Source organism: Bubalus bubalis, chromosome 6, assembly GCF_019923935.1.
Source record: "Bubalus bubalis isolate 160015118507 breed Murrah chromosome 6, NDDB_SH_1, whole genome shotgun sequence".
In the NCBI taxonomy this organism is placed as follows: Eukaryota; Metazoa; Chordata; class Mammalia; order Artiodactyla; family Bovidae; genus Bubalus; species Bubalus bubalis.
The window spans coordinates 23,772,019-23,792,325 of record NC_059162.1 but is presented as its reverse complement, the minus strand read 5'-3'; the positions used below and the strand labels follow the sequence as shown (position 1 = coordinate 23,792,325).

General features: G+C 49.3%; 1 protein-coding gene across 1 annotated transcript in view; it reads left to right on the top strand.

The window, feature by feature from the left end:
• Positions 1–20,307, top strand: part of PHGDH (phosphoglycerate dehydrogenase) — a 34,015-nt gene that overhangs the window by 3,666 nt on the left and 10,042 nt on the right. Inside the window, exons 2-5 of the mRNA XM_006049351.4 lie at positions 2,001–2,152; positions 5,153–5,218; positions 8,507–8,561; positions 8,650–8,748. Coding sequence (XP_006049413.1) covers positions 2,001–2,152; positions 5,153–5,218; positions 8,507–8,561; positions 8,650–8,748 — 372 coding nt within the window. The remainder of the gene's footprint in view (positions 1–2,000; positions 2,153–5,152; positions 5,219–8,506; positions 8,562–8,649; positions 8,749–20,307) is intronic.

Genomic DNA, 20,307 nt, shown 5'->3' with positions numbered 1-20,307 from the left:
AGGGAGCCACATGTCAGAGGGATGGCAGGGTCCTGAGAGGGGGACGGTGCCTTGGAGTGCAGACTCTCAGTAAATGTGTGCAGATTGACTGAATCCTAACTTTTTTTTGAGCGGGGGGGGGGCGGGGGAGGGCACCACGTGTGACTTGTGGGATCTTAGTTCCTTGACCAGCTGTTGAACCGTGCCACTTGGCCTTGCAAGTTTGTGAACTCTGGCCACAAGCTATGTCCAGATCGTGTGGGACCAGTGTCTGCTGAATGAAAGCCTACAAAGGCAGATTCTCACTTGGGATGGGCGAGCTCTGCCTGTACATCTCAGCTGGTCTGACTGGAGGCTGTCCAGACCTCATGGCTTCAGAGAAAGCTGGGACACACCCTTGCAGGAAACAGAGACTGTAGGATAAATCTCCATAAGGGAGATCCTTCCACAGAGAGAGGCTCTGCTTGTTAAAAACTCCATGCTGTTTCTGTGCTTGTCCTTGGAGTCTGCAGCGATGGGGTGGACTCCTGGGGAGTCTGTATGCTCTTCTGCAGCCAGTCTCCCCTGTGGGAAGATTCCCAGGGTTTGGGGAAGGGCTGGCAGCTTTGGAGAGAGTATTCAAGGAGCATTCTATTTCAGAACCACAGACACGAAAGGATGTGAAGTGCTGGTGAAGGGTCCTCGATGCGGCTCTCTCTGGTCTGGCAGGGCTCCAGCCAGTGAGCATGCATGAAACATTCACACCTCCAGAGAAGTAGTTTTTCAGCCTTTTCTAAAGAATCATCCCAGTGTTGAGAAGCCCTCCAAGTCTAAGTCTAAGTAGACTGCAGAGTAAGCTTCTTTTCTCCTCTCCCCTCTGTGGAGGGAAAAGAACCCTCTGTTCTCCCTGCATTTAACTTGTCCAAACTTGTTCCTAGGCTCTGGACTTGTGCACAGTAAACACGAGTGGGCCCTTACCCTAGAAGCCAGATGCCAATAGCCCCTCTTTGTCTTTGGAATCCATGTGGTGGGAAGGGAAGAGAGAAGGTTCTCATGGGATCCAGCTGGGTGCCCCACTGGGGAAGTGCAGGGCGAGTTACAGGTTTCAGATCAGTTGTCTATTCCAATGCTCTTGTGTTACTGGAGGAGACCAGGGGTGGGGGTGACATAACTTGGCACAGTGACCCAGCGTGACTTTGGCAGCACAGGGCCTAGAGCCCCAGCCTCCTTGTTCCCAGCTTGCTGCTTATGCAGACGCCCTTGCAGCTTGCTCTTCAACCAAGCCTGGGACAGCCAGCGTTGGGCAGAGTGTGCATTTGCTCTCCTGCTCCATTTCCTGGGCCTTCTCAATGAGTATTTGGCACAGCATCCTTATTCTGCAGAAGATACCATCAGATGCTGGACAAGCCTAAGGACGATGGTCCCCGGGTCTGGCTTAGCACAGGTAAAATGGCTGTGATGAATCCAAAAAGTCTGATTTTTCACATAGATTTAGTTTTAGTCTAATAGTGCCTGGTTTTCTGAGCAGCTGTGAACCAGCTTAATTGTTTTCTGCCCTTCCCTCTACTGTGGTTTCTATTTTAGGAAATGTTTTTCTTTTAATAATTTGCCCTTTATTAACTTCACTTAATCATTCAGCCGACCAACATTTATTGAGTGCCTTCTGTGTACCAGGCATAGGGGCTCACAAAGTAGAATCTGATCCCACCTCACCTCTTCAGTAGCTCCGTGTCTGATGAAGGAAGTGATGTCCCTTGAGCTGGGCCCGATATCATGCCAGGGGTTGTACCTGTCCTGTCTCATTTCCTCCTCACACACCTGAGGAGGCCGAAGCTCAGAGTCTTAGCTTGTCAGGGCTGGAGCTTGGATTTGAACCCAAGCCTGACTGTTGGCAAAGGCTCTCAGAGGGGTGTGCGCATACACACGCCTTCCTTTGCTTGAACGTATCTAGCATCAGCCAGCCTGCAAGGACTCCCACCTTGGACAGAGAGGCTGTACAAAGACCAACTCTGTGGATCCAGGTGTTTCTTTTTCTGCCTCAGGACTGTGAAGGCCTTATTGTCCGCTCGGCTACCAAGGTGACCTCTGACATCATCAACGCGGCAGAGAAGCTGCAGGTGGTGGGCAGGGCTGGCACGGGCGTGGACAACGTGGATCTGGAGGCCGCGACCAGAAAGGGCATCCTGGTCATGAAGTAAGTCGTGGAGGTAGTGGGAGTGAGTGTGGAGACTGACCACATGGAGGGAGGAGATGCCTGTAGAGTCAGAAGGGGGTCCAGGAGGCTGCCTGCTCCAGGCTGAGAGCAGATGGGGTGGGGGCAGGTCAGAGCTCACGGTTTAGTGGTTTCCCGGGTTTCTGACATGGAAGCTGTCTTGGTAATCTCAAAATGCTTCACAAACTCACCCCACAGATGCTTGCACGCCTGCAGCCTGGTTGAGGAATCAGAAGAACCTTAGTGGATTTTCCTCAGTTTCTGCTGCAGCCTGCCCCTCCCCATCTGCGGTTCTGTATGGAGCCCGGTTCTGCAGGCTCCACTTGATGGTGGTTCTTGTCCTGCAGCACAGCCTTTGCTAGTAGGCAGACTTGCCCACTCTTTCTCTTCCTCTCTTCCCTGTGCTCTTCTGGAAAGGGACCCCAGTTTCTCTTTCAGACTCCAGGGCCAAGAAAGAAGGAGTCCTCCTCAGAGCTGTTTTTTGCAGAAACTCATGGCAAAGGTCATGGCAGCATGCAAATGCTAGGCAACCCTTATTTCCGGCACCACTCTGACATAAGTTGGAGTGGCAAGGTTATCCCTGTCCACTTCTCCGTCCTCCATTTTTTCTCTTCCCTCGGGAGCCTCATCATTGTCAAGACCTTCCCCTCCCTCCTCTCCACTTCCCTCTGTAGGTTAGGGGTTAACTGACCTGGTTAACGGCCTGAGGTCAGTATCCAACAGAAGCGATGTTAACCGGTAGCATCCTCCGGGCTTCCCAGGTGACTCACTGGTAAAGAATCCACCTGCCAGTGCAGGAGACGTGGCTTCGATCCCTGGGTTGGGAAGATCCCCAGGAGGAGGAAATAGCAACCCACTCCAGTATTTGTGCCTGGAAAATCCAATGGACAGAGGAACCTGGAGGGCTACAGTCTATGGGGTCACAAAGAGCTGGATGTGACTGAGTGACTGAGAACACATATGCAACCCATCCTTCAGACTTGCCCTAGATCCGGAAGCACCAGCCCCCCGGCCCCAGCACCTCCTCCCATATCCTGTGTAGTCTGGTCATTAGCTGCGGGTGACAGGAAGCCAGGTGTTCTTAGAAAGACAGACTCTAAGAATCCTTTTATCTTGATTTTTTAGTTTTTTAAAAATAGAGTCTCTTGACCTTTTTTCTCCTTATAGCCTTCAATTCCAGAGAAGAAAAGACCCAGTAGAGGGCATAAAGGGTAAACGTGTGTTAATATTCTAAAAACAGTAAGGAAAATCTTTTGAGAAATGAAAAATAGTTTCATGGGTTTTATCTCTATCTTCCTTTCTGCAAGATGGGTAGAATCAACATTGCCCTTTGATTTATCATGTGAGGATGCTTTCTCAGTGCAAAACTTGTGGAGAAATAGGAGGAGAAGCCCAACAGGAGGAGATAAAAATATTAGCTTTGTTCCTAATAAAAGCCAGGTTGGGAAACTTGATAAAAGTCTGTGGTCAAAGGGCCACCCTCTGCCTCTGTCACAGGTACAGATGTGTGATGCTAACACCACAGTGTAAATCAACTGTACTCCAATAAAATAAAAGCTTGATGGCATGGGGCAGCAGAGATTTGTGCCTTTTGTAGGCAGGTCTGTCCTGAAATAAGAGGAGTCAGATAAGGGCTGAGCCACACACGTTTCTCCCCATCTAATGAGATGCTTCTCTGCCTCGGGAGAAGTAAGTCTGGGTAGAGAGAGGCCAGGTGTGTTTCTCGAATGGGGGTCCCTCTGCAGGAAAACATAAAGCCGGGCCAAAAGGGTTTTCTTCCAACTTTGGGTTTAGGGCAGGAGTACCTCACAGAACTCAGGGCTGGTGGCATGGGGTTGGGGGTTTGCATTAAGAACAAGTACACTCAAAATGTTGGAGAGAATGTAGAAAGAAGGGAACACTTATACACTGTTGGTGGGAATGTAAATTGGTGTAGCCACAGTGGAGAGCAATATGGATCGTCCTCAAAAAACTAAAAATAGGCCTACCACATGACCCAGCAATCTCATTCCCAGGTATATTGGAAAAAAAAATGCTAATTTGAAAAGATGCATGTACCCCAGTGCTCATAGCAGCATTATTTCAGTTGTCAAGATGCAGAAACAACCTAAGTGTCCATGGACAGATGAATGGATAAAGAAGTTGTGACACACACATACACACATACACAAACACACACAATGTAATGCTGTTGTTTAGTCTCTAAGTCATATCTGACTGTTTGTGACCCCATGGACTGTAGCCCACCAGGCTCCTGTGACCATGGGATTCTCTAGGCAAGCATACTGGAGTGGGTTGCCACTTCTTACTCCAGGGGATCTTCCCAACCCAGGGATTGAACCCATGTCTTCTGCATTGGCAGGTGGATTTTCTACCACTAAGCCATTCTGGGAAGCCCATATAATAGACTATTAGCCATAAAAAGAATGAAATTTCACCATTTGTAGCAGCCTGGATGGTTTTGGAGGGCATTAGGAAATAAATCAGAAAGAAAAAGACAAGTACTGTGTGATATCACATGTAAGGAATCTAAAACATATAGCAAACCCATGAATATAACAGGAAAGAAACAGACTCACTGATAGAGAACAGTCTAGTGGTTACCAGTGGGAGGGAGGGGCAACATAGGGGTATGGAGTTACGATCTACAAACTATTAGGTATAAAATAAGCTACAAGGATATATTGTACAACATGGAGAGTAGCGACAGTATTTTATAATAGGTATAAATGGAGTGTAACTTTTAAAAATTGTAAATCACTATATTGTACACGTTTAACTTATATAATATTGTGTATCAGCTATACTTCAATTTTTAAAAATGTAAAGAAATAACCCATAAAGCTAAACAAGAGAAATAAAGAACTGGTAAGCTCATGGAGCAGGAGAGCAAGCTCGGGGTGCACTGGAGGCTTTCCACAGGGACAGGAGTGGGAATCCTGGTCTGGCTGACAGATGACCCCCCTCTTTTTCCATGCACAGTACCCCCAATGGGAACAGCCTCAGTGCTGCGGAGCTTACCTGTGGAATGATCATGTGTCTCGCCAGGTAAGTGAGTCCCTAACCTCTGAGGAGAGTTCCTCTCTGTGGTCTGTCGGTTATTATGACTCCCTAAGCAAACTGACGCAGAGAAACTTAGAAACATTTCAGCCTGGTGATGTGCAGGCTGCTAAAAACCTTCAAGGCTGTCAGGCCTTGACTGATCACTCATTATCCTGGTTCTCACGTTCATTACCTGGGAGCAGGCCCATTGAGAAAATAAATACGTGGGTGATCTTCTCTTTCTCCTTACTCACTTCCACTCTCCACACACATCCCCTGCGCCAGTCACAGTGGTAGGTGTCCACACGCACACGAAGCCTTCTCGGATCTCGAAGCCTCACAAATGCTGTTTCTGCTGCCTGGATATCTGTCCCTGCCATTTCTTTCTTTAACTCTTAAAACTGTTCTTCAAGGTTAAGGTCAAGTGTTTATTCATCCAAAAAGCTCTCTCTAGATTCCCCAGCCAGGCCGATTCTCCTGGGGCTTACCTCTGTCACTGTCCTTGCAGATCTATATGTAAGAGAATGGAATAGAAAGCCTCTCTGGGAACCCTGGGACCATGACCTGTGGGTTCATAACACAAGAGATCTCAAAGGGTCAAATCTCTTAAAGAGAGGGGACAGCCTAGGGACCAACGAATATTGCACAGATGTACACGAGTCTTACTGTGTTGGGTAGTAAAGTGACTGTCTGAGCTCCCATTGTTGGACAGGTAGTGGGTCATTGGGAAGGACAAGGAGCCAGTGGACAGGCAGAAAGATGCTCTGGGTCCCTTCACAGGTCCATGGATCCTTAAACCAGGGAACCCAGGCAGCCAGGACTCCTTACTTCTCTACTCAGGGAGTCTGAAACCTTCTGGGCCTGAGAAATGATTCTTTCCCCTTCTCAAGACCTGGAAGAGGGTCTGAGGGCATTCACCTTTGCTCTAATTCTTCCCCAAGATTTCTACCTGAGATCGTAGGTCTTCACTGATACTGACCTGTCAGTGAAGATGAGAGGAGGTTGGAAAAAGGGAGGAATAGGGAGAATTGCCCAGCAGAAGGGACCCGGTCCAGAAGGGGTCCCTGCGCTGGCTGTTTGGATCTCCCAGAACATCTAGAGAAGTATTGAGGCCTGATGCCCTGGTGTCACGTGTGCTATTAAATTCAATAGTGTGTGTTTGTTTGTGTTTTTGAGGAATGAGGGAAGGATCCCAGTGCAGCTTTCTAATTCTCTCACATTTTTTTTTGGAGGTGATGTTCCCTTGGGAGTCAGGAATAGTTTTCCTCCTATTCCATGACCAACTTTACTTAAAGGAGTTGGCAAAGTGGTATGATTTAGGTTCCCAACCACTCATCATAGCCTCAGTCATCAAAGATACATCAAAACTAATAAGGGAGCACCCTGTGAGAAGGAATCACCAGTCTCATAACTCACCGTGCGCTGGTTTAATCAGTCTGCTTTCCCAGCCAGGCAGCAGTAGAAGGGGTGAGGAGGGGGGTGGACAGAGAAGTTGAGACACTGGGCAATGTGGGTGGAGAGCAGGCCGGGATGGGCCTTGTGCTGGGGGACTTCGACTAGATGCCTGGTCCTGAGGAGCTAGAGAAGAACAAGGACATGGAAAGACAGTGAGGAGAATGCAACAAAGGTAGACTTCACTGTTCCGCCTGTTTTCCTTTCTCTTGTTAAGTCAGGTCGGCCTCCATTTAATTCTCAGGAGATCTTCTGCCCACATGTGGCCCTCCTCACACTGGCTTGCTGAGGACCCCACGGTGTTAAAACCTGGGACCATGGCCAGTTGGGTGGAGCACCCAGAGAGGGGTGTGGGTGTTTCCTGTACCCAGAGGGCGGTGTGGGGGTTTCCTGTACCCAGAGGGTGGGTGTGGGGGTTTCCTGTACCCTGTGGTGCCGCAGGCATACCTCAGATGGCACCGTGCAACCAGGTGGGCAGAGGTCGGGAGGCGAGAGGACAGAGGAGGCCGACGGGGGCTCTGTCTCACTTGGGCAGGTTTGATCAGTCTGGCTTTGCTTCCTCGAGGTGAGTCATTGTCCTCAGTGAAGTGAGGACATTGTCCTTCTTGCAGTGAGGCCTGATGGGCCAGAGCAGTGAGATGGGACTTCTTCCGTGAGCTTTGTTGAGTTTGCCCCTGAGTTCATGGGGCTGTGACAGCAGAGCAGGTTCTCCGTCAGCCTCATCCTCAGATGGAATCTGTGCCTGGTAACGTGTAGACAGGAAAGAAAGCTTTGTATCAGAACTCAGGGAAGTGGAAATAAGGGAACGGTTATCTTGGAATCTCTGTTTTCTCTCTCGCACATGCAGACACGCACACGCCGCTGAATTTTATGGCCGGCAGGAAAGCCTGCATTGAAATACTTAGGAGGCTGACTGGTGCGGATGCCTTCCTTGGCTTTGAATTCATTCTGCTACTTCTGGCTGAGTGATGCTGGGCAAGGTGTTTAACCCCCAGTGCCTGCAATCTGCCCCCAACTCTCCTGCCCACCCCCGCCATGCAGTTATTGTGAGCATCAAATGAGCTGATATTTAAACATTGCTTCTTATCTCCTCCTTTCTCACTTCAGGAAGAGCCTGGAGGACCATGATCCACATAACATATCTTGCCTCTGATTTCTCACATCACCCTAATTTCCTATGTCCCCTCTGGAAAACACATGGAGAATCAGACCTCCATGTTGGCTGTGGATAGGCTGTGGAGTGTGTGGGGTGCCTCTGTGTGTGTGTGTGTGTGTGTGTGTGTGTGTGTGGTGAGACAGGAGGTGCTACGGTTGTTGGAAGTGTCCAGACTATAGTACCTGCTCACCCCAGTGCAGTCTAACTCTCAAGGGAGAATAAGTATTCAACTATCCCCTGATATAGTGGAAGATGTCTCAGGTTGTAGCTCTGAATAAAATAAGAAAATGGAAATCTTTGTGCTTCTGGAACATTTGGTGTTGTTAAAATCCCCCAATATACCATTTCATTATCTCTACAAATGCTGGAGAATTAGCTTTTGCTTTTTACATGCCCTGAGTCACTGAGGCCAATATTCAAGCAACTGAGATGGACTCAGAACCTCCTGCCCGACATTTGGCTGGAAACAATCCCAGGGCTCCAAGCCAGGTCTTGTCAAGGGATCCTCCTGCTACACCCCTTTGTCCATCCTCGGTATTTCTGAACCTGAGCCCCCAGACCTAGCTTGAGCTTGTCTTCATCAGGGGATGCCTGGCAGATGCAGTGGCCATGCAGCCTTCACACTGCGCCTCCTTCCTGGGCTGGTGGGGTCTGGGTGGGCCTGCTGAATGTGTCTGTCCTTGCAGGCAGATTCCTCAGGCGGCGGCATCTATGAAGGATGGCAAGTGGGAGCGGAAGAAGGTAAGCGGCTGGCCTTGCCTCACCCTGCCTGGCTCGGTGTCCACGGTCTACTGCAGGTGCTGACTTCAGCTTCTTTCCCTGTTTGCAGTTTATGGGAACCGAGCTGAATGGAAAGGTCCTAGGAATTCTTGGCTTGGGCAGAATTGGGAGAGAAGTGGCCACCCGGATGCAGTCCTTTGGGATGAAGGTAAGAGGTCACCAGACCTCTTTGATGTGGGGCTTCCTGTGGCAGTTTTGGAAGAGGCAGCTTTGCTTGAGAGAAGCTGAAGGCTTTGTCCTAGGAAAATCTGATGCCCCCTTTAGAGCCCCTGAGTAAATGGGTGGTAAAGCCAGGGAGGGAGGGGACATGGGCCCACCAACCTAGACCCTTGAACTCAGCATCTGGGAATACTTGGTGGAGATCCTTCAGCTCTGGGATGAGTAATTTCCCTGAGTCCCCGTGAAGCAGAGTGGAGTCTTATCCTGCCTGTCCTTCCCTCCCCTTCTGTGAGGGCCTTCTTGTTTTGCTGCTTCTGTCTCCTGTGATAATTCAGAAAGCAGGAGCAGATTTGTAACCCTGCAGCACAGCCATTGCTGCCCCGTCTTCTAGCTCCCCTCCATAGTCCAGAAGAGGTTGAAAGGCGCTTGCCTATGCACTGTGAGGGACTTCCCTGGTGGCTCAGATGGTAAAGAATCTGCCTGCAATGCCAGAGACCTGGGTTCAATCCCTGGGGCAGGAGGATTCCCTGGAGAAGGGAATGGCAACCCACTCCAGGATTCTTGCCTGAGAAATCACATGGACAGAGGAACCTGGCAGGCTACAGTCCAGGGGGTCACAAAGAGTTGGACATGACTGAGCAACTCACACTTCCACTTTCATACACTGTGAAAAGATCATAGAGCTCGCAGTGGCTGGGAAAACTCACACATTTCTCAGGAATCTTCCCTGACCCCACCGCCCACCAAGGCTCTGTCTTAGCCTGTGCTTGGAGCTCAGTAGTTCTTCTGGTTGAGGGATGGTTTTCATCAGAAGCAGTGCTGCTCCCCAGCCCCCACCCTGGGGATCCATCCAGAAGACCGTGCCAAGAGAGAGGAGACCCACCAGGTGCCCACGTGGGCGAGAGAGGTGTGGCAGCTGGGTGGGCTGGTGGGCATCTCCATGTTTACTGTGGCTGTGGAGAGAGGGATTGTGGGCTCAAACTACAGCCAGGAAACATTAAGGAAGATGGTTTTGAAAATCAGATTATTTCAGGTCTAGAAACATTTACATAAAGCTGTATGGAATGTTCCCTTTTTTCCCTTGCTCCTTCCTTTCTGTATGTCTGCCTCACTTTGCATTAGGAGAGACCTTATAGATTAACCCTTAATTTTATATCAACCTCTGAATTTTGTAAGTTTTTGCTAAGGGCTCATAGCAAATGGATAGTGAACAAGGACCAGCTGGGCATCCCTTTGTACCACAATCTCCATCTTCTCTACTCACCATATCGACTGAAGCCAGCCAGACATCTCTGCTAAGCTTTAGCACCAGGAGGGAGAGGTACCTTTTTCTGGCTCCCTGTGAGAGGGGGCATGGCCCAGCAGGATCCATTGATCATGGAAGCGGACCAAAGCCATGTCCTTTGTGCAAGCCACAGGGAGCACTCTCTCCTTTTTGCTTGTTTGTGAGGGCTCAGGGTAAAGGTTCAGCTCCTGGAAAATTCTGATCATCTAAAAGCAGGGGTCAGGGGTTCAGTAAAACTCAGGGCACGTGTAGCCGAACACGTGAGTGCTTCACTGATGACGTGGTGACTTGGGATGGTTGCCAGACCCAGCGGTCATTCTGTCACGTGCGCTGCCCTCCCGTAGGCACCACAGTACCCTGGGCTCTTCTGGCTTGGCCACGCTCATTGTCAAGGACATGAGACTTTTGTGGTGACTTAAGCCAGGCCAAAAACCCTACCCTGTTCCCTGAATAATTGAAGTGATTGATAAGCTTGTCCATTCTTTTGGTGTGCACACGTGCTCAGTCGTTCAGTTGCATTGGACTGTTTCTGACTCCATGGACTGTAGCTCACCAGACTCCTCTGTCCATGGGATTTCTCAGGCAAGAATACTGGAGTGGGTTGCCATTTCCTCCTCCATGGGATCTTCCCTACCCAGGGATAGAACCCCACCTTAGCAGATGGATTCTTTACCACCGAACCACCTGCGAAGCCATCTTGTTTCCTGAATAATTGAAGTGATTGGTAAGCTTGGTTCCTTTGGCAGCGCTCAGCTACTTAACCTCAGCCCCGGCTGCTTCCCAGAGGCACAGAGGGGGATACAGGACCTTGAGCATCAGCAGCAGACGTGACTGACAGGGCTCAGCTAGAGATGTCTGTACCCTGCATATGAGTGCTCACCTGTGTCTCTGGGCATAGCACATACCACATGCCCACATGCTCTGTCCCCAGCATGGTTTTGAGGGTGTGGGTACCTTTTTTGTGTGGCAACATATATCTGCTTCGCTGGGGGGTTCTTCTGTGCAGATGTCTCTGGAGGGTCACTAGACTGTTTTGCTTCTGGTCCATGTTCTTTGTAAACCTGAAACACACCTTGAAATGTACCCCCCACCCCACATACACCCCAGCCCCTCAAGAGGAGCCTGGCTCTGGTGCTTTCCCACCGGCCCAAAGTGACCTCTTTTGTACTCAGCTGCTCACTTTGATCCAGCTCCCTAACAGCTTCCTGGGTCTGACACATTTTGAATCATATCTCAGTGCAGAGAAATCACTGACCTGCATCATCTGAACCTTGGTTGATGTTTGAGCAGTTGCGGAGAGCAAGATTTTCTAAAGGGCAAGGAAGGAAGATTCCTGAACAAATTGCTGAAGAGATGATTTATCAGCATCCAGGCAGGATGAGTGTTTACTAAACACAAGTTGTTTCAAACTAGTCTTTGTCTCTCTTTGGAAATCAGTGGTAAACTGGTAATATCATGGGACACCCTAGATGTATATGTCTTGACTACTTAAAATTATAATCATGTAATAAGTGAATGCATTCTCATAAAAATTGAAATTTAGATAAAGTTCTCCTAGATGACCATCCCAATCCGAGTTTCCTCAGGTAACATCCGTTTGATATATGTCATCTTGGACTTTTTCTATGTGTTTACATGGAATACAGGTTTCTGGGATACAAGTACAGTTCTGTATCTGTAGAAGAGTTTTAGCCTAGAGACAGTAGACTGTTGTGCATGTTTTTAAGATAAAAACATATGTCTTGGAATAAATAGATTTACTGTATTTTTAAACTGTTGCATGGAATTCCTTTGAAGGGATAAATCGCTTTTATTTGGCAATTACTTCAACGATGAACATTTTAGATCGTTTGTAGAATGTGGACTTTAGCAAGCGTTGGTGAGGTCGTTCATGATACCTTTGAGACTGAGATGGAGATCATGAGCTTGGTGCTGAGGGTTTAGTAACTGGCTGAAGGATGTATTCATCTCGGTCTGCAGGGGGATTGGTTCAGGATGGTGCAGGGCTCTGCCTTGCTCCCTGTGCTCATCAACAGGCTGGATGATGTGTCATTTGTGGATGACAGGAAGCAGAGGGAAGTAATTAATACTTAAAAGTTCAGACTTAGGTCCTAAGAGGCATAGGAAGTCTAGAATGGTTGGGCACCCTAATAGGAAATTTAATTGGAATACGTGTCAGTGCCCCACATATGAGCCCCCAGAGCAAGTAGACTTGGGTGTAGAGGTGTTTATAAAGGCTTTTCCAGGACAGGAGGCCTTTAGTTGACAACAGTGCAGTGTGATTAACTGTGACATGGTTGATAGAAAAGCTTCTGTGACTCTTGGCAGCATTGAAAGAAGATGACTTTCAGAACAAGGGGGTGACGTTCTTCATGCTCCGTACTGATCAATTCCTGTTGTGAGTATTTGAGCAGTGCAAGACCACATGTTCTGCAAGACTGTGAAACTTTGCAGATAGGGTGACAGCAGCAGAGCCCACACATCTGTGCTTCCTAAGAAAGGGTGGAGGCACTGAGCTCATCACGATGTGGGAGTCACAGGGGAGGCCTTGAAATAGCCAAAGGGACGTCGTGTAGACGGGTCACGCTCTCCAAGAAGTAGATCCAGGAAGGAGCACTAGAGTGCAGGCTGGAGAGGCAGCATTACAGACAGAGCTGGCCTCAGTGGAATAAGTGATCTCAGGAGAGAGTGAGTCCCCATCACTGCAGATACACTTGCAAGACTAGATAACTTCCTGGCCAGCGAGTGAAGAGGGGATGAACACAGGCACAGATGCCCTTTGAGCCCTCACATCTCTGAGTGTACATCACCCCAGTGGGCTACCAGTTTCTTTAAACTATGAAATGGCCCTGGCCTTGAGTTCGCTGTGTGATCATAGGTAATGGTGCCAAATTTTCAAGGACTGGGTTTGTTACAGTAACTTGGGAGAACAACCTAAAGACATAAAGATGGGACTTCCCTTGAGGTCCAGTGGTTAAGATTTCACGTTTCAGGGGTTGCAGGTTCCATCCCTGGTTGGGAAGCTAAGATCCCACATGCCTTTTGGCCAAAGAACCAAAACTGAAAACAGAGGCAGTATTGTAACAAATTCAATAAAGGCTTTAAAAATGTTCCACATCAAAAATGTCTTTTTTAAAAAAGGACATAGAGTGGGCCAGGCGGCGTGGCCCACTTGTTCTGGACGGCGTGGCCCAGTTGTTCTGGTTGGGCCAGCTCGAGCAGAACAGTAAAGCCTGTAGATGTTATTTTTATCATCCTCTTCTCTCCCAGCACTGGGGTCTTACCCTGTTCCTGATCTGTCACCAGGCTGTTAACCACTAATCAGGCTGGCGTGTGTGCGCTCAGTCACATCCGCCTCTGTGCCACCCCATGGACCGTAGCCCGCCAGGCTCCTCTGTCCACGGGATTCTCCAGGCCGGAATGCTGGAGTGGGTTGCCATGCCCTCCTCAAGCTAATCTTCCCGACCCAGGGATCAAACCTGTGTCTCTATGTCTCCTGCATTGGCGGGCAGGTTTTTACCACTAGTGCCACCTGGGAAACCCAGTTAGGCTGTTAATGGGATGACTGTTATCTGACCCTCTCTAGGGTATCAGGATTTAAGACCTGACCCCATCATGCCACAGGGGCTGTAAGGAGAGATCTTCTTGTGCTTAGATGCCGGGGGTGGACCATTCCTTTTCCTCCTTCCCTTTGTGACTGTCTTGTCACTTAGGGAAAGGGGAGCTTAGCCAGGTGGCTTCCCAACAGCACGTGGTGTATGAGTGGGGATGGGTGAGGGAAGAGCCCATCTATGTCAGCACAGGCCTAGAAGGAGCCTTGGAGGCCCTTCGAGCAGCTGCGGACATGCTTGAGCCATAGGTACAGGTGTGGGTTTCTGGATAAATCTGGCAGCCCGCAGTTGCTGGTGTTCTGAATCACTTGAGTCTTAACACACTAATATTCTTGTCCTCAGTAATGTTTCTGGATAACAGATTATAACTCTGGAGGCTCAACTCATTCAAGCTGGCCTGTCCCCTGGGATGGCTTAACAGGCCCCAGCCAATCAGGAGCTGAGCATTATACTTTCTTACCAGGTTTTCCGTGAGGAGCAGACTAGCATCTCTTAACAGTTTCTTTGTAGCCAGTATTGTGATGAGTCTGACATTAGCCCAAAGGGAGGGATGTTTAACTCGAGGCTCCAGTTGTCATCAATTCCTTTGGGTCTTGCCAATATTTACTGAGTTAGTTAGACAAGGCTGTGGATTGAAGGCAAGAGGAGAAGGGGATGACAGAGGATGAGATGGTTGGATGGCATCACCAACTTGATGGACATGAGTTTGAGCAAGCTCTGGGAGTTGGTGATGGACAGGGAAGCCTGGCGTGCTGCAGTCCATGGGGTCACAGAGAGTTGGACATGACTGGGCAACCGAACTGAACTTAATATTTACTGAGATCTGCTGTGTTAGATATCATGCCTACAATGACCCTCTGGAGTTGATATTATTATCCCAGTTTACAGATAAGTAAACTGAGGCCCAGGAAGGTTATGTGAAATGCTCAAGATAATAGGACGAGTGAGGGGTGGAGTCTAGCTCAGACTCCTCTTGGGTCCCAGTCTGGTGCTCTTTGCCCAGCACTGCCGCCACCACCGTCCTTCCTGCTGGTTCCTGTTGGTACATCAGTCCCTGCACCATGTTCCTGCGCTCAGTCATTCACACAGCAGGCAGCGCCCATCTCAGTCTGGTACCTGCAATTCTTTCTGCCCCAGAGCAGTGGTTTTCAGATTCTTCCCAGAGCCTCAAGTTTAGACACATAGTAGGGACATGGAAGGGCTTCCCCGGTGGCTTAGTGGTAAAGAATCCGCCTGTAATGCAGGAGACACAGGTTTGATCCTGGGGTTTGGAAGATCCCCTGGAGAAGGGCATGGCAACCCACTCCAGTATTCTTGCCTGGAGAATCCCATGGACAGAGGAGCCTGGGGGCTACAGTCCATTGCCGGGGTCCAGCCCCAGCTGATCCAGGGTATTTGAAGGAGAGACGGCTAGGCGAGGGTCAGGGAACAACTGCTTAATTAAACGTTAATTAAGGAATAGAATAAGGATAGCTCAGTAGGAAAATTCAGTGGAGAAAAGAGGCTGAGTAGCTTGGTTTACGCGGGGGACCAATAAAACTTCAAGACAAGAAGCTTGCACCACTTACGTAGGCCGCAGGCGTCCTTCCGTTCTCCCGAAGGAGAGGAGACACTGAGGCCTCCCCGGTTGGATCTTAGAAGCCCAGGCATAATTAGTAAGCATGGTGGGTTCCGCGCTCCAGATGGAGACTCAACCAGAGTGAGAGAGAGAGAGAGACATGGGGAGACCAGTCTTTCGAGGAACTGATCCCAATTCTTTATTTTCCATGGTCTCCTTTTATACACTGAGGTGTTATGCAAAAGTCACGTGGGGTCAGCAGTCCTGACTTTTATCAAAGTCAGGTGCTTCATACAAATGTATACAGAGGTCTTAGGGGTGTTACATCATCTTCTGGCCAGGGGGCCTGCTGACAATTTACGACCCTCTCCTTGTGACAGCGGTCAGTCAACCAGGACACTTATTTCTCCAGGGGTGATTATTCTTAAAACAGACGCCACCCAAATAAAGTTACATTCCTATAGGGTGAGGGTGTAGTGGGTTTTAGTTAAGGAAAGAATTTACTTAGCCTAAGGTCTAACGTGATTAATATCAAAGGTTAATACTTATTTCTTCTATATATTCATTAATGTGTATAAGGGCAGGGGATGTGGAGACTTAGCAGTAAACATTGGCTCAACAAATGAAAAACCCTTCACCAATATGATTTCTAATCAGCCCATTATACTTATACTAATAATTTTCTAACTTTTCTAAGGAACCTGTTTTTAGAAGGTTTAAAGCATCTTGTGCCTCTCATGGTTGGGAGGCTGTGAGCAATCACATGTGGCCGGACAAGCCTGTCAGGCAGGCTAGAGAACCTTCAGAGGAGTTTGTAGGTTAAAACACTCTTGTCACGCCCAGGGGTTTTTATCAACTGGAGCTTTAAGTTAACTCCTTCTCCGAAAGAGGTGGTGGGGGACAGCCCCCCGTAAAGTCAGAGGTGTAGGTGAGAGCACAAAGTAGTAAGTAGGCAGGCTCTGGTTATGGGGGTAGATGCTCGAGGATTTCCAGGGGGACTCCTGAGGCTCGATCCCGCCTTTGCGTATGTCGAGCCTCCTTCCTCATGACCTTTGCCATGGGCGGAGTACCTCATGCCAGCCCCCAACAGTCCATGGGCTCACAAAGAGTCAGACACGACTGAGCAACTTAGCATGCACACGTGCACTCAAGGACGTGGAGTGTGGGCCCAGGGAGAGAGCAGATGGTGGGGCTTCTGGGCCTTCACCTCTATGGTTTTGAATTGATCTGGTTTTATATTATTATTATTATTATTTTTGACTGTGCTGGGTTTCGTTGCTGTGCAGGGGTTTTCTCTAGTTGCCATGCACAGACTTCTCATGCTAGTGGCTTCTCATACAGAGCTCTAGGCTCTCAGGCTTCAGTAGCTGCAGCCCGTGGGCTCAGTAGTTGTAGCTCATGGGCTTAGTTGCCCCATGGCATGAGGGATCTTCCTGGACCAGGGATTGAACCTGTGTCCCCAGCATTGGCAGGCGGATTCTTAACCTCTGGACCACCAGGGAGGTCCTGATATGGTTTTATATTGAGTTTGTGTTTAAGATTTCATTGTGTGGTTGGGGAGGGAGAGTGCCAATGCTAAACTCAAAGATTGGCTCTGGGATAGAGAGAGGCACGTGAGCATTAGGCTCCTCTGTTGGAGCCCTTTTATACCTTGAAAGCCTCCCTGATCTCCTCCATCCACAGGCAGCCAGAAGGACCAGGAGCAGTATGACTGGTCTCCCTAGGCTGCCTTCTATGACAGCAGCTAGGAGGTCACCTGGGAATACCACTTGAAAAGCTAGGGTTCCTCTGTTGCCCCAACATCAGGACTCTGTCCTGGGGCTGGAGTTGGGGTGGGGAATCCCTTTATGCAAATCCCTAAGACTCCTCTCTAGGAATAGATGGTATGAACCCAGAAGTGCCTGACATCCATCCATTTGACATCTGACCTTTCTTGAACACATCGGAACCCGACTCGGGGTTGGTCTCCTGGGCCTCATGTCACCCTTTTTACCTCCTGGAACATGTCTCCTGGCCCTTAGTTGAGTTCAGCCCCTGTCTCTGCCCTGGGTATCTTGAGTGAAAAATGAGAACAGGGTAAAATTCTTCCCCTGCAGTTGTCTGCAGATGAAGGAGATGCTGTCTCTCTCTGAAAGAAAGCTGAGTCAGGGCCTGCTGACAGCCTGGCAGATGCTTATCTCCCCTGCACCACCACCCCCACCCTTTAGCCCCAGGCACCTGCAGCAGGGACACTGGGATAGACTCAGCCTGCAGGAGCCTTCCTCGACAGCCCTGTGCTGATTCTTGGCTCCTGAGAGCCCAGAGGCAATAGGGTTGTGTGACCTTGCTCCCTTAGGTTTGGCCATGTGACTTCTGTTGGTGTCCCCATCCTCCCCATGTTCCGCATGGAGAAAAAAAAAAAAAAGTATATCTGGATTAGAGATGAATGGGACATTGTTCCAGCCAGCCTCAGAGCCAGTGGACAAAGAAGACTTGTGAGAACCAGGGCAGGGTCCTCTCCCCTCCTCTGGATATTTCATTCTCCCCACGAGAAAGAAAGAGTTTACCTCTGTGGAATGGCCATGGGCTTACCATCCTGTAAGGGCGTGGGGAGGGGGGCAGCCTCTTTCCCCTATACCTCCACGAGGGTTGGAGTGGGACCCACTTGGCTTGTTTGGTGCCACAGAGCTGACGATGAATGAAAAATGTGGTTCCAAAAGCCACACCTCATTCATAACTGTTTTCTGTTTTTTCTCTAGGAAGGCTGACTTGATCTAGTAATCTTCTGTGCCATGATTTTCTAAAATAACTTTTATATTTCCCTAGCTTCAAAAGAAATTCATGGTCAGTGGGGGAAACTTGAAAGAGTTTAGGAAAGCATAAAGGAGAAAAAAAGTTAATTCTACCACCTAGAGGTAACCACTGTTGAAATGTTAGGCTTTGTGTTCTTTCTGTTTGTGTTTGGTTTAATCCTGGGCCAACTCTGAATGTTTTCTCAGGGAGCTTTCTTTTCATGGAACATTGAATTGTTGAAAGCCAGAGGAGGGGTCACTTTGAAATTTTCCACCTGTTCCTTTTCTTAAAGTTGAGGATCCAGGTCTGGAGGCTCTGACTTGCACCTGGACACACAGTTGACCACACTTGAGGCCAGACTCAGGCCCATCTCCTGGTTCAGAGTCCTTATCTTGGGTCCTGCAGACCTGCACAGCTCAGCCAACTGTCCTGCCTTCTTGAGCATTTCAGTACCTTTGAGATTCTTATGACTTCTACACCTCTTCCCCGTCAGGTCACTGTGGCTGACATGGGCCAGGCCCAAGGAGAGAGCCCGGGGCAGGCCTCTTGGGTAGACCAGGCAGGAAGTGGTTAGGTCTTTGCTGTTTCTAGAGAAAAATGCTTCTTACCTAGTTGCACATCCTTCCCAGCTGCTTGTGGGAACCTTCAAAGCATCGCCCCTGCTGAGAGGTATGTGGCTGGTAGCCAGGATTCTTTCTGATGTAAGAAGAGATATTTCCATCTCATTCTATCCCTGTTTTCTCAGGTGGGGGCTGTGGGCCTCCCCACTCCACCCCTGATTAGCAGATAGGAATTAGGAGCATGGACCCTGGATCCAGAATACTTGTGTCCTAATTCTGCCACTTGCTACCTTTATGACCTTGGTTAAATCATTTAATGGGCTTCCCAAGTGGCTCAGTGGTAAAGAATCTACCTGCCAGTGCAGGAGATGCAGGTTCAATCCCTGGATTGGGAAGATTCCCCTGGAGAAGAAAATGGCAACTCACTCCAGTATTCTTGCCTGGAGAATGCCATGGACAGAGGAGCCTAGTGGGCCGCAGTCTACGGGACCACAAAGAGTCAGACACAACTTAGCAACTGAGCATGCAAATCATTTAACCTCTGTCTTAGTTTCTTCGTATGTAGAACAGGGAAGTAATAGTGTCTAACTCATCAAGTATGAGATGCAAGTTGTCATTTGTTGTTTAGTTGCTAAATTGTGTTCACCAGGTTCCTCTGTCCATGGGATTTCCCAGGCAGGCATACTGGAGTGGATTGCCATTGTCTTCTCCAGGGGATCTTCCCGATTCAGGGATCAAACCCTTGTCTCCTTCATTGGCAGGTGGATTCTTTACCAGTGAGCCACCAGGGAAGCCCCGTGAGGCACCTAGTTAATGCAAAGGGTGTTTGCCATCATCAGCCATGAGTCTGTGCCTTTTCTTCCTTCTCGTGAGCGTTGTCTTCTCTAGCGTTCCCTCTTCCCATCAATATGTGGTGACCTTTGGCTGATTTCATGGGGTCGATGAAGTTTACACCCCGAGTTTCCTGTCTGCCCTCATCTCCCAGGAGCCAACCTTCCCTCCGTCTCTTCAGCCTCAGGGAGGTACCTCTGCTTTGGGGGCTGTCCTCTCCCCACCAGCTCAGACCACGGTTCTTTCTGGATCCTCTCAACCCATGGTGCCTCTAAGTCTCACTTTCCTCCTCTTGATGTCCTTCCCCTCCCCAGTCAAGCCTGCCTTGTTGAAAGGATCTGCCTTTAGTCGTTTATACCTCTGCCTGATTAGTCGCCCAGTTACGCCTTCCAAGACGAGATACACTTTAAGCCTTGTGAAAAGAACCTTGGAGAGACAGGACCGTACTCTACCCACCTGGTGTCAGCCCTGGTGTTTCACCCCCTTCCCCGGTGGTGAGTCTGTCTTGTTGATAGTCCTGCTGGGCACCACCACCATCCTTCTCCCTTACCTCTTCCTCGCTCCGTTGAAGTGGGCGGCGTGCCTGCCCATCTTCTGGCCCCTGGGGCCTCCAGCTGCAGCCAGCTTCTCCCCTCCTTTCCCTCGTGCCCTCTGACTGCATCACTGCTCCCCACAGGATCATCCTTTCTCACAGGGGCTCCCCGCTTTCAAAGGGTGTCTGAGCTTTACTGGTTCAGCCACATACCAGCTGCTCCTGCTGGTTCGTGGTCCAGAGCTTGGAGGTGGGCGAACCTCCCTTTGAATTCTGACCCTGCCTGCTCCAGCATGGATGCCCCACTTCCTTCAGATCAAGTAGGAAGAATAATAGTACCAACCCCCTTGAATTCCCGTGAGAGATAAATGGGTATTGTGGTAGTTGTTCAGTTGTGTC